At 39.8% G+C, this 14,832-nt stretch overlaps 1 protein-coding gene across 2 annotated transcripts in view; it reads right to left on the bottom strand.

The window, feature by feature from the left end:
• The window catches only part of LOC111587678 (cadherin-7), a 177,015-nt gene that overhangs the window by 72,553 nt on the left and 89,630 nt on the right, over positions 1 to 14,832 (bottom strand). For both annotated transcript variants that reach the window (XM_035942691.2, XM_023297738.3), the window contains exon 3: positions 2,270 to 2,564. In XM_035942691.2, coding sequence (XP_035798584.2) covers positions 2,270 to 2,564 — 295 coding nt within the window. The remainder of the gene's footprint in view (positions 1 to 2,269; positions 2,565 to 14,832) is intronic.

Genomic DNA, 14,832 nt, shown 5'->3' on the forward strand with positions numbered 1-14,832 from the left:
TCACATCACAATACAGTGAGTCTGGTTGATTTTAAAATACCATGAAAACGCATTTTACGCTCAGCAGCAGCCATTTCTCATTGGCCAAAATATCAAGCCCTCAAAAATAACCACAGCCAGTTTTGGAAAACTGATTAAATATTATAAATTATATAACCAGCACATACCATGGTTTATCGATCTGGAGGTCAGCCTCTCTCTCACTGAGATCCTCATACACCTGCTGAGTTGAATGGCCTCAGGATGTTGTTGTCACTCATTTGCATTTACTCATATTTTGCATGAGCGAGACCCATTTGCAACCTTGGAGGAAATCTTGACCATGCAGCCAGTTACAGACAAGGTCTGATACGATGGTTTCCTCCAGGAGTGTTTTTTAAAACAGATAGATAAAAGGTATATCTGCAGTCACAAATGCTAATGTGATCAACAGAATATGAAGTGCAGAGTTCTTAGGACTGTATTATGATTTTAGCTGCACTAGTTCTGTGGCAGCTCTGGCCAACCACTCTGGTCCAGACTGAAATCTCTATTATGTAACTATCTGAAGAGGTGTAATGAAGTCGACATTCATGATCTTTAGAAAATGAATTATAAATACTTTATTAATATCCTGACTTTACAGGAGGTAGCCTTGCCATGAGGGTGACATTTCTGGGTTTTTTAATGACAACTTATTAGTCATATTGCAGTAACAACATCATTGGTAATCCTCTTACTCTTATCATAATGTGCTGAATGGATTAGCACAGACATTCATGGTTCCCTGAGGATCTATCCTGATGACTTCCTGACTGAGGTTCACGTTTGTGGTTTTGATCTAAATGTCTCAACAAGCACTGACTGATTGATCATGATGATATTTTGACGTTCATGCTCCCCATACAATCATTCATCCTAACTTTGATGAACATCTGACTTTTCCCTGAGCATCATTATGAGGCCTAATTTTAAATTTGCTTCGACTACGCAAAACTCACCATGACATTCCTACTGGCTTTCAGTCTGCTTGGTTCTGTTTCTAATTAGCGAGGGTTAGCATGCTAACCCGTGAACAAACTTTAAAACATCTTTGAGAAGTGACACTGTGAGCGTGCTGAGGTTAATATTTTGCTTAAAGCACCGGTGCAGTTAAATATAGGCTGACAGAGCTGCTAGCAAGACTGGAGGCTTTAAACATTATAGGTCAGTGAGTAATTGGAACAGCACTTGATAGACGGTATATACTATCAAATGTTTGGCAGCTGAAAATAAGCAAGCAATTTAAAGTTTAAAATAGAATAGCTTGTTTATGTCAAATTAACTGGCCTGAATAGAAATTAAGATTCATTACAAGATGATAGAGGTTATGGTTAGAAGACCAGTAGGTGAGTTTATTTTTGACTTCCATCCACAAAACCTGAAGATCACTCAGATTATTGTTAGAAATAAGACAACTAATTTAAAGCTGATTTTAACTACCTTGTTACAAATATCTGGTTTTGTTGGAGGTATTTTTTGTCCTTTCCCGAAAAGGACAAGTGTTGCCAAATATTTATCAAAGGAAATCGAAATGAAACTTTGGATTTGTTGGGTTTCTCTGTTTAAATTTGGTAAAATCTTCACTTTTCTTTAAAAAGTGCTGTGTGATGACATATGTTGTGAATTGGCGGCGCCAAATAAACAAAATTGAACTTAACTGAATTGAAATATGGTTTTTGACTTCTTATTTGCTTTGTATTTTAGCTTTCTGTTCTGGTATTTTATTCTCAATGCCTTTTGTGAATTAATTTGAATGACTACATGTACTACCCAAATAAAATGTTCTTTCCTTAGCTGGAGTTTCAAGGAAATATTAGTATTTCAATCTCGGCACATAATCACGTTTTCACCAACTGAACTGAAATGAACTGAGAGCTCCAAAACCCTTATGTCGTTACCCTTTATCAACAGATTAGTGAATGGGATGGAGACACCTGCATGCTCTGCCCAAGAGGTGCCCAAATCAAAGTGGCTTAACCTGGACCTTTATTGATGTGGGGCTCATGAGTAAGAAGAGCCTCATGTAGTTTAAACTGGGCCCAATGTGATTATCATGTATGGAGCCTTATAAAGTGAACACTGGGAGAGATGAAGACGAATTCAGTGAAGTGGAAAATTATCAGATGCAGATGTCAGAGCGAGGGAAAGTCAGAGTAAGAGAGAGAGTTTAGAGGAAATACAGGGGGGAAATATGGAATAAAGGGGGATCTGTTTTGGGATTATGCTTAAACCAAACACTGAGGCTTACCTAAGGGCGACATCTCCGGTACCCCTGCCAGGTACGGTCCATCCAGAAACTTGGGTTCATTATCGTTGATGTCCTGCACCTTCACTACAAACTCAGACCTGGGCTCTACAGGTAAATTGGTGAGTCGGTCGACAGCTTGAGCTTGAAGGGTGTAGTAAGCCTGAGCCTCTCGATCAAGGCGCTTCGTGGCGTGGATGTCTCCTGTGTTCTCATCAATGGTGAAGATGGAAGTGGCGCCCTCGCCTGATAACACATACTTCACCTTTCCATCTCCTTTGTCCACATCTGAGTGTAGCTATTGGAAGGGGAAAAAAGAAGAGGAGTGTAAAAGGCAGCTATAGAAGTCAGCAAATAACCTATTGAAGCAAAAATATCTTAAATATTTCAGTGTTATTGCCAGGCATAACAAAGGATGACTTGAGGGCTTCTGTCTTACATGATTGTTACACTAGTAATTATTAAATAAGTGAGATTTGCGCTTTTCATTACCTATTCAGAGATAACAAGCTAAATTGATTGAACTGGATTGGAATATAAACTTACATTTTAGTACATTTCATGTCATTCACTGCATTGTATAAACATTAAATGTACTTAGAAAATGGAAATCTCATCAAATATTCAGCATTTCAAACCATGTAAATTTTCACTGTCATGTTGTGGCTGATTTGTCCAAACAAAACAGGCAAATACATTATGTTTATTGGGCAAACATTCAAATCAGATCAAAGGATCAGAACATGCACCATTTGTGCATGAATTATGTTACAAAAACCCATCGTGATTTGCATTTCGCCACAAATAATGGAATGAAATGAAATGCTGCCACTTACTGTAATGGCAGTGTGACTTGCTAACTAGTGTAATGGTCATTAAAAATGAAACTAGCAATTTTCCATTAAAATGCCCAGAAATAACAAGCTCACACATCTCACATGAGAAACAGGCTGCAGCTATCACAAAATGTGTTTGAATTAATAAATCAAGAATGATGCACCAAATGGACTTTCTTATGTTTTCTGTCCAGAAATCCATCATTAGGGTTGAGATAAATGGGTCCCCAGGAAACATTTGTCATCTACATTTGGCCAAAGATTCATGCAAAACTTTCTAAATGTGTCTCATAAAGCTGTTCAGCTGTAATGGAGGCTTTCTACTGTATGTCAGGTGAAAATCCAGATTCAAACCACAGCTTAAATATACGAGATTGAGGATTCAGTGCTTCTATTTCATTCTTTTGGAATAAAACCAGCGCAGATGGCTTGGAAGACATGCATGTTCTCTGTGAAACTGGATGGCAAACTGTATTACATGACTTTTGAGTATTAAAGCTCAAATATATTTAACATTTCCCCCACACCGTCACTAAGAGTATGCAAATTGTAGCTTTAAGTTTAAAGAATCCGACAGGTTTTTGTTCTCCGAGGATCAATAGCAGGAGCTGAGGTCGTGTATCAAGAGTCGCACTGTCACATCAGTCCTTTTTAATGACCATATAAACCTTCCTGCTTTAAATGTAGTGGCACACCAAACATCAGCAAAGATGATCAAACGTTGATCATCTTGGAGCATGTATGCTGCCATTATAAAAGAAAGTTTTGTTTCTTGTAGTTAGAGTAAGGAAACTTATTAATAGGAGTTGATATGATGTTCCATAGACAGACATACTGTGCAGGTTTACAAAGAAGACAGACAAACTACATTTTTTGTCTTTGTAGTCACCTCAACAACAATGAGACTATGACAGACAAGGAATCTCAGAAGAGAAAATCAAGAGTTTAAAGTTGACTTCAAGACCCCTTCTCAAAGTACAGCTCCAACAAAATAATCCTTGAGCAACTCTAAAGAGAAAGAAATTAAAATTATCATGACAAGTAACCAACCTTGAAAAATCCTGTTTAAAGTCTGAGCTGTCTGATAGCCATCAACCCCTTCAACGTGGTTAGCATCAGAGCGATCACAGAAACTGACATATATCTTAGGGGAAGGCCACTGTTGGTGTCTAAAGACGGGCAGACGGCCCATTTATATCTGTCAGCATTTAGCACAGTGCGCATCACCTCATACATGACAAAATACCTCAATAGCGAAGCGTGCAGAGCAGGCCTTTCAGGGAATTCTTTTCCTGATTCTTCATATTTGGTGTTAAAAGAGTAAAGAATAAAGCTTTGACTGGGGTAGCAATGTCTGCACTTCAATAGCGTTTCCAGTCTATAAGGGATTTTGAATCATGTTGGCTCCAGATGAGTAACATCAAGACGAATTGAGCTGAATGTATTTAGTTGCTTTTTAACTTGCAAGGAGGGTTCTATATTCCTATTGTCCGTGCAATAGGCCGGAGACAGATGGTTTCTGGAAAGGATCAGGTACAAAATACCAATGTTTGTGAGAGGAACACTGCCAACTTAAAGGGTTAGTCCAGTAAGTAAGTTTTGCACTTAGGAAATTGGAGGGCTCTAAGAACACTGCAGCCCATAATGCAAGTCTCTAGCATTTCTCATTACATCCTCCTGACTTCTAAATGGTCTTGGTGCAAACTCCAGATCCCAATTTGTAGAACAGGCCCGAGCCCAAAATTAAGTAAACCTGATTACTTGGCCATGACATCATCAGGGTTATTGTCAGAGCCACAGAAGATATTACACAGTCGCTTTTTCAACACACCAGCTGAGAAACACTCCACAGGACAACCAACACAGCCAAAGTTCTAGTGGATACATGACAGAAGACCAAAGGTCATGCTTCAGGCACCGTACTGTGTCTTCATTGTGCTGACTTTCGTCTCTGTCATTTCAAATTCAGCAACAAAAACTCCTTGAGACAGCTGGATGCCTCATAACTAACAGCACTATGTCATCAGCAAAGAGTAATGCCATCATAAAGGAGAAAGTATACTCTTCGGAAACCTACTTCCTCCACACCTTTTGATGTATAATTGTGGGGTTGTGCACCTCTATAAATGGCTTTTAGGAGAGACGCAACATGAATATTTGAACACTTTAATTGCCAAATAATAAACTGTCTTACAAACTAGTTCTTAACAAGCTTAAACCGTCCCTAACTGTACAAATTGGAAATACACTCCACTTCTTAGTTGTGACTTGAGAGTTCATACTCAAAATCACAACAATAAGTCTTCCTCAAGAATGCATGGACAAAGCTCTTGAATTGGCTTATGAAGATTTTTGTTTCAAAAAATTCCAACACACATAATCAAATATGGTTGGGTAGTTCCATTGTTTCTCACGGCACTACAAGGTCAACTACACTGCTCGTTGGCGTGGTGTTTTCGGAATCAAATAGCTTTTTAATAGTGAAGTTCTTCTATTGATCAAATAGTGCCATAGCATCAACACAAGCTACTATTTCCTGAGTATTTCTAAAGCGACAAGCACAGCAGGGCTTTAAATGTGGTCGAAAATAAAACAAGAAGCACTTCCATATAACCATGACATTATGTTCCAGGCATCAGAACAGTTAGCAGATTGTTCACAGTGTTTTTCACAGCACATGATTGGAATTTAACATAAAAAGCTAAATGAAATTGGAGAATTGTAGAAAAAGTAGGTTATGATGTGGTACAGTACTTGTGCCATGTTTGAGTAGCTTGGTGTAGTGAAGCTTCAGCTAATGTAGACAAAATGAGTTGCATAATGAGTTCCAAATAGCTTATCCAACACTGTAAACAAATGAAACTGTGCAATGACCCTTGACACTTGGTAAAAAACATCTAATTCTATACTAAAACCTGGCAATAACTAGTTTATCTCGTATAAAAGCCAACCTAAGGGAATGTTAAAATACAAAATGTATTCACAATTCACCAAATTGACCTGTATGTTGCATAAATCTGTCACTATGAACTGGAACATAAATAAGCCCCGTAAAACATGTCCATCTCCCACATTTCGCTAAAAATTGAATGAAAGAATAAAAAGCCTTTATAACACGCAAAGAAAGATTGTGTAGCCTTGTTATAGGCAGGATTTAGATTTTAAATGCTGCACATGTTCAAAACACCTGTGTCCTAGTTGAGACCCAAAGATAACCAAATGGGAAATTCTCAGTTCTGCCTTGAAATTTAGTCACTGAAAGGAAACAGAATTGTCAATAATAGACAGCCTTCACCAAGAATACCCTCATTTCAGTGCTGGGAATTAAACCTCAGCTTTTGCCATGGTTGAGTTGCTTCAATGCCACATATTTCTCTTACAATCACACACACACACAACAAAAAAACTCAAGGCACACAAAATAAGCTTCGCAGAACACATGCAAACTGAATGGGTGAACTGTGGTGGCAGAGCGTCCATGTAACGGCAAGGAGCTGATGAACCTTTCTCGAAGCCACATTCCCCCTCCTGAACCTGGGATTCATCAGTCAGCTGGATCCCTGTCAGCACCCTTGTCACACTGGCCTGTTCCAGGTGCTTGAACTCCAAGTGACACTGAAGAGGCGTGTTACCAATGACAGCCAGAAAACAGCCAGAGACGGTGAATTTCCTCCACTCCCGGCAGCACCATGCAGCTGCGGTGCCTCTCAGCTAACTGGGTAAACTCCTCTGGGGACACGGGTACAAGGCTTACAAAGAGTCAGCCAGCACGTCTTCCTCTTGGATGACATTTGGGTCCAGGAATTCTTCACTTGTGCGATCTCCAGCTGAGGTCAGCAGCTAACTACCGCTGATGAAAAAAGTCAGGGCAAAGGCCTTTCCCTCGCCCTTCTAGAGCTGTCAGATGGTTTGCTGGAGCTTCTTTGACACTATGAGACTTTTAATATCTATACCATACCTGGCCCAGAGCTTAGGAGAACAAAAAGTACAGCTACTGTACTCTTTTATTCAGCAATAGTTTCGAAAAATTATCAGATTTGAGTGTTTTTATTGTTCAAACTGAAAAAATAAATGCTGTGTGCAGAACTTTTCAATTAAGAAGTGGCCTCTCTTGTTGATTATTGTGTAAAGCAATCATAAAAGCCTATTGTGCGGCATATCTTTTTTTATTTAACGACGTACTCATAAAAGATTATTGTTCAAACTCTTCTTTCAATTTATCTGTAAATGTCAACATCTCATTATAGGATAAATAACAATGGTATTTCAGGTTCCAAGCCAGTGCTGCAGGGGCGGAGAATGATTAGGTCAATATTATTTTGGTGGCGCTGAAGGAGTACATGCTGAACAGAGGATACAACACCAAAGGTCTTTTATTAATGGAATCCATCAGCGGGCTGATGGATGCCGTGCTGAGGGCGCGATGATTGCATTGGCTGTGTCCGCAAGCCTAAGCATGCATATGTCGCCTCTCTTATGGAGCTCGCCGTGTTTACTCACCATCTCCCGCTGTCAGGAGCAAACCTGAGGTAAATTGTCAGTCTTGGAGAGAGTCAACATTTAATCTCGAGGAAGCCATCCGTGGCCGCTTGGTTCCAGTAAATGCCATGGACAAGAAGGACAAAGCTGACGGGCTGCAAAGTATGCAAGGCGGGTCAAGGGTCGAGCACACTGTGTGGTCTTTTCAGCGAGCTGTTTGGCTTTGCTGCATTTCCAAATCTCTGCCTGGCAATAGAAGGACACGCAACGGCGCATCGACTGGCTCTGCACATTCCATCTCTAAATCTCATCACTACAGAGGACGACATGAAATATGTATATTTTGGCACGGCTTATTAAAAGTACAGGCTGGTCAAACACTTTTATCTCTCATTAATCTAACCCCTTCTGAAGCCCGCCGCTGCTCATTTTCAGGTGGTATTTGAAGTTTCAAGTCTTATTACTTTTACCGAGCGCCATAGTTGCTTCACTTGCAAAAATGTAAATACTCGCTGTGTAATTCTTTTCTTTGCCTCCCTTGAGGTGAGTGTAACACAGCATGCAGTGCGGCGGTGTAGCTCAAAGGCACTCCCAGGGATTGTGAAGGAGGGGTGGGATCTGAACATGAACCCTTCTGAAATCAGTGCTGACACTTATCATCACTTTGTATGCAGGCAGTTCTCCAGGGACCAGCCTGTTAGCTTTGTGTTTGCTTGTTTACCTTGTAGCAAAAGGGAGAGGGGGGGGGAAAGGAAGCGTAAAAGAACCCATAACAACCCACTGATTCGTGCCTGTCCTTTCACTAGAAACTACTGCACAACATGCTCAAATTGTTGTAGCATTTGAATGCTCATATTTTTTTGCCATTGTGTGCTACATGAAATCATTGGAAGATGTGCAGTTCTGTTTTGTTCCCTCTTCCGTCCATTTCGCTTCACTTCGTGCGGCGCTGCAAGGAGGAAAATCTTCAAGTCTTCAAATAAGACAAAAAATAAATACAAATAAAAAGGCTCAAAGCCCAAGATGCATGTTTTGAGCTTTGTGGTTGTAGCTCTCTCGAGGAGAATACATCGTCTTCTATTCAATGGACTGAGCACAACCAAAAATGGATACAAAAGTCCATACCTACGGGCAACCTGTGAGCAATAGTGGATCTTGTGTGCTAAAACAGCCTCTGCTGCAGCTCAAAAGCCCTTAATCAACAGTCGCCCTCAAGATATTTCACAGAGCAGCTAGAACAGCGGGGCTTAACAGGGTCTCTGCAAGAAAGGTATGTATTTCAAAAATAAAATGTGAAACACTGACAACTGCACTCTCATTGTTTCCTGTCAAGAAATTGATTTTGCAGGAAAATATCACAAAAAATAACCCTTCCCTCAGGGTAAATCATATGATTTTACTATATCTAACAGAAAGCAGTGAATAGAGGTTATCAGCAGACACTTAATATGTGCCATATGTGGGGCCAGCAGGGAGTTGAGAGTCATTAAATAGAATATACATGAAACTCAAATAAAAAAGAACAGCAGACGGGGCAACCAAGGGTCATCCTGCCACAAAAAAGAGCTAAAAATGTAGACGGGGGCTTCAGTGCAGCTGTCACTGACATCAGCTCCCGACATGCTTGGCTTTTCATCTATTCACTCAGCCATGTTCTGGTGAGTAGCCATGGTGCTGTGCTTTGAGAGAGGCTCAGTGGCTCAGCCTCTCCTCTTTCATTTCAAGTTGGGAGGTGGGGAATTAGCGATCACCATGGAGAGACTGTTAGCCATCACACAGTGGTGTACAGATTCATGAGATCTGCACACAGAAGCTCAGACTCAGGCTGCTTAGATGTAATAAATGATGCATTTGTTTTGTATCTTTACACTTTATTTTATCTGCTTTGCTTATTTTGTTCATTTTAGTGGAAAAAATCGAATGGTTTGTGTTTGTTGCTTGATTTAATCGGGTTGTGAAGCACTTTGTTTTGAAGAAAGTGTCATAAATGTCGCATTTGATCCAGATGGGTGACAAATTAAAGGAAAAAATTGTATTACAAGGATGACTGGCCATCTTCTACTGTCTGAACAGCTTCAATGTGCCTTAACAAGTTTCTCAAACTCTGCTTGAGGGTTTGAATACCATATTTCCAAAAGATATTCCCTCATTTGGTGATCTGACGGTGCTGTCAGCCCAAAATCTCCTGTACATGCTCAACTGGGTTCATTCTAGTAAGTACGAAGGCCAAAGATTATCATTCACATCATTTTAATCGCATCAAACCACTCAGTGACCCCCTATCCACTATCAATGGAGACACTGTCATCCAGGAAGGGGACCACTCCCATCAGGACAGAAATGTTTTATCACAGGATAAAGGTGATCACTCAAAACAGCTTTGTATTGATTTGCAGCAATCCTTTTCTCTGTGCTGCACAAAGGTTTATGGTTTTCCTTTAATCTGTCACCCGTCTGTATGTATTCATCATATTTATGCAGAGACTTTGCTTGCTTTTTTGTCTCTTGTCATTATCGGAGAAAAGTGTGGCAGTCGGTGGAAGAAACTTGCACTTAATTTACAACAACGGATGGTGAGATTAATTTGTGCCTGCATCTTATTTGATTCAACATTAAAAAAAAAAAAGAAAACATTAATTAACCTGTAGAAAAGGTGAAATTTAAAAATAAAATGTAGCAAAAAAAAGGTGTGCATGCTTACACTTAAAATTAATGAAGCAAACTTGACGCTAAGTTAGCATGTGAATTTGTTCCATTTATTTTGAAGCACTAAATGCACTGAGTTTAAACTGAAACCCTTATGATGGGAACTAACTGTGTGATCGGATAGGATGTGAGACAAGGTGGTTCAGATGTGCATTCGTGCAAAATAAACACTCAAACACCAAGATTTCCACTTACCCCCAGGGCTAAATCTGTTCCAACCTAGCTTACAAGAACAAACTTTGCAGTGCTTTTAGTCTGAACAGGGAAAAAAGAAGTCATAATTAGTTTTTTATTTTGGAAATTTTAGTTTTATGTTTAACTGAGCTGAATTGCCAGGTGTGTAGGAGATAAAAGCAGCTGCAATGTCAGTTGAAGGTAGAGATCTAGACGATAAAGTGTGTATGTTGTTTCTGACAGCAGCTGAAATATGAGGTAGAGCAACTGAAGTGTCACAAAACAGCTTCACACACTTTTGTCATTCAGGAAATATTCTATTTTCTGTCCCAATAAGCTGATTCAACATGGTGAAGGGGGGAAAAAGGCAGTTGAAAAGACTTAAATGTGTACAAACAGATGTGTGTGATGGCTTGACAGCAGGTACAAAGCAAGTGCAGACAGCTTCTTTTTCGAGGATAAATATGAAAAACGCTGAGGAGCGGTTTTCAGCGGGGCTAAGTCAGGTTTTCATCGCTTTCTCTCTGATGCGGCGACTGTTCGCATAAGAGCATCAGCTTTCAATCAAAGTCAGAGAAATGATTTTCAGAGTTCTGACTGCCATTTATACATTTTGTTTCCATCAGACAGCGGCAGCTCATATCTGCACCTGCTGGCTGAGTCATAACACCGGAGAGATAATGGCTCTGTTTCAGTGTGTGGAAATTGAAAAGGATTTTCAGAAAAATGGGCCTTAACGACTTCAATGCAAAAAAAAAAATAAAGAAAAAGCAATTGTATATAAACGTCTTTTTAAATCCAACCTCTTTCCCGAGCACTTATGAAATCAGTCATTCATGTTCCTGTCAGTAAATACAACATGGACTTAGGTGTCAGTTACTTTTATTCATATGTTGTCCTGTGCTTACTACAACCTCGAAACAGAATCCGCTCGCTGCCTGCGGTGCACAAGAGACTCTGGTAGCGACAAAATGAAACAGTCAGATCTGACAGAAAACAATGAAGCCGCCTGTGTCATGCTGGTGAAAGTTACGGGTCGAAAACAGGCTGTTCGAGTCCAAACCGCGTCTGACTTTTCAGAGGAAACAGCTGACAGAGGATTGATTAATGATTAATTATTTTCACATGGAGGATCTCACTGACTATGGCAGGCCCATTGCTGAAAAACAAAAAACCCCTGTCAAATATAAGGCCAAACTTTGTGGATATAAGCAAGACACGTGTGGAGCAACTGAATTCTGCTTTATAAGGTGCCTTGCAGAAAGTCAAGCTATTTTATAGCACATAAAGTTATAAAATAAGATCAAAAAGATAATATCCAGCAATCTAGTTAATGCAAAAAGGAGCCTACGGACAGACGTGCCCTTTGCATCACGTTAAAAATCATTCATATTTGCTACTTCAATTAAGTTAAAGATGGTTTCTATTAGAAGGCACTATATAATAGTAGAAAGAAGGCTGCCTACAGTTTCAATCTAAATATAAAACTATCACACTTGGTGCAATGGATCTGCATTTTTTGTACTTCATAGATTTGCATTAGAAAATGGCAAAAACACATTAAGGAGTACAGAAAGCTCAAATATATTCTGGCCAGTAAGAATCAATCAGTAATGCAGAACATAAGATAAATCTATAATTTACTTCGGCCTTTCTGAAATGCGAATTCTTAATATCTCTTTCTATCTCTATCTTCAATATAAACTAAATTATATTAAAACTTCCTCTAATGAGATCTCCATTAAACTAACTAAATTCGATATCTTAAAGTTTTGACTAAATGCATTGTGGATGCTGTAGTGTCCAGCATATACTGGACAGTACAGGGATTAACAGTATCAACAGTTCTTCTTATTGTTTATTTTATTTACTGCGCATTTTTGCTTATTTTTTGGTATTTCTGGTGGTGGGAACTGTGCTTTTTCATGCTGAATCAAACAAATTTTCCCTTAAGGATTAAAAAGGTATTTCTATTATTTTCTATTCCATTTGTTTTAGTGTTAGAAACTGGACAGAATCAGTTTCTGAGGTTTTACTTATTAACTACAAATAGTCTAGCATCACATCTCTTCAGAAAATATGACATGTACCCAATACAGATGGCCACATGCACACAGAAATGAAAGTTTACTCTTGTTTTCTAGCAAAGGATGCAATATCTGTGACATCAAAGCTGCCCGACATGAACTTTGAAATCCATTTCAACTGTGACTAACATTTTCCTAATTTACTTTAGCACAATAAGGCCATGTTTGGAGGATCCCTTGACACACACATGTTAATTAAAGACATGCAGGAGTGCTTCCCAGGCCTTTCACTCTGGTGCCCCGCTGCCTTTTTCTGGTTTGCCAGTCTTGCCACCATGCCGACTTGTCATCCACATCAATGAAAGTAATCAAGCTAGCAATCAGGGCAAGCTTTCACTTTATTTTTTTATTTTGTGTGATGTGCATGTGTGTTTGTGTGTGTGTGTGCGTGTGTGTGTCATTCAGCTGCCCTCATCACAGAGATGCACATAAATGGAAGACAGGAATAGGCATCCTTTTCAAAGTATTATGGGGGAGGGAATCAAAGCTCTTTTGTCACAAAAAAGCCTCCTTAGATGCTATCTTTGTGACGACAGCCTCTTTTTTTTTTCATGTGCAAGTGAGCACCGGCTACAACTGACAGCCTATTGATGGACTAAATGGAAAGCAGAAAAGTGAGAAGGAAAGTGTATTTCCATATCAGCCAGGTGGTGTCAACACACTCGGACAAAAAATAAAAATCTTCATTGCACACTGGACCCGCAGTTGATCTTCATCTCATCTGCAGGTTAGTCTGGACATAAAAACTGGACTGAGAAGCAGCAAAAAGCAGCAAAGTCCATCCTGATGGCATAGCAGTAAACATTATTAACATGCACCTATCAGGAACAGCATTAAAACCGCTGACAGGAGAAGTAAATAACATTGATTATCTTGTTACAGTGGCACCTGTCAGGGGGCGGGATATATGAGGCAGCGGGCGAACTGTCGGTTCTTGTGTCGGAAGCAGTAAAAATGGGCGAGCGTCGGAAGGCGAACAAATGTGAAAGGGGCAAAAATATGATGGCAAAACAAAGTGGATGGCAGCGTCTATGAAACAGCAGGTCTTGGAGGTGGATGCAGAGGTTTGTATATACAGAAAGTAGTCCAAAGAAGGACAACCATTGAACCGGAGACAGGGTCAGTGATGTGGCAAGGCACCAAAGGACTGTAGAAGAAAAACAAAAAAAAAAAAAAAACTTAATTGTTCGCTATGATAGAATGGTGTCAGAACACACACACACACACACACAGATAGTGCATAACAGTAGCTGCAGACTGGTCAGAGTGGTTATAATGACCCATGCCCACCACCGAAAGCCACTATAATTGACATGTTTCATCAGAACCAGTGGAAGAAATGGAAGAAAATGACCTGGTCTGATGAATCACATTTCCTTCTATATCATTAGGGCGGCTGTGTATGTGTGCAAGATGGCAGAAGAAGGTAACAGAGAAAGTCATTACCGTCATGAATTTGAATATAAACTGCTTATAAATTTGTATATTCTTCATAAGTCTTCATTATAACAACCTGTTGACTGAAGTAGGTGGTTGTTTCATTCTGTGCAGAAGAAGAGATGCATGACAATTTAAATGCCCACTTTTATGCGAACACCCCAAGGGTTTGAAGCAGAAATCCTGACTTAACAAAGAAAGTCGAAAACCACCTTCATGATACGTGTTATCTCTGACTGCGGCTTTAGTTTTTGTCGAGCCGGCTTACCCAAAGAAATCCTGGATGTGTCAGGCTTCGCAGTACAGCCCTCAGGTCTTGAGAGGTGCATGCAGGGCTTTGTATCGAAGGAAAGCATCCTGAAGAAGGGCAACCAGTGAACCTGAGACAGGGTCAATTATGCCTGAGGGCAGCAAAGTACCATAGAAGGGGCTACTGTAGCACAAATTGCTAAAAACCTGAATTTTTGTTATGATGGAACAGTGTCAGAACACACACAGAGGGCATAATAGCTCCAGACCAGTCATATTGCTTATAGTGAACAAAGCCCACCACTGAAAGCTCCTACAACGGGCACATGAATGTCAGAAATTGACCGTGGACCAATAGAAAAAGGTGATCTGGTCTTATGAATTACATTTTCTTCCATATCATGTGGCAAAGTGGCTCATTCCACCTCAATTCACCAAATGGGGTCATTGGTAACATCAGTTTTGAGTTAAAGTTCTAAATGAAGGGTCGGTGCATGTTGATTTTTGTGTTGTTTCTTTGCGCCAAAACATGTACATACACTACCGTTCAAAAGTTTTGGATCACTTAGAAATGTCCTTATTTTTGAAAGAAAATCAG

This window comes from Amphiprion ocellaris, chromosome 22 (genome assembly GCF_022539595.1).
Source record: "Amphiprion ocellaris isolate individual 3 ecotype Okinawa chromosome 22, ASM2253959v1, whole genome shotgun sequence".
In the NCBI taxonomy this organism is placed as follows: Eukaryota; Metazoa; Chordata; class Actinopteri; family Pomacentridae; genus Amphiprion; species Amphiprion ocellaris.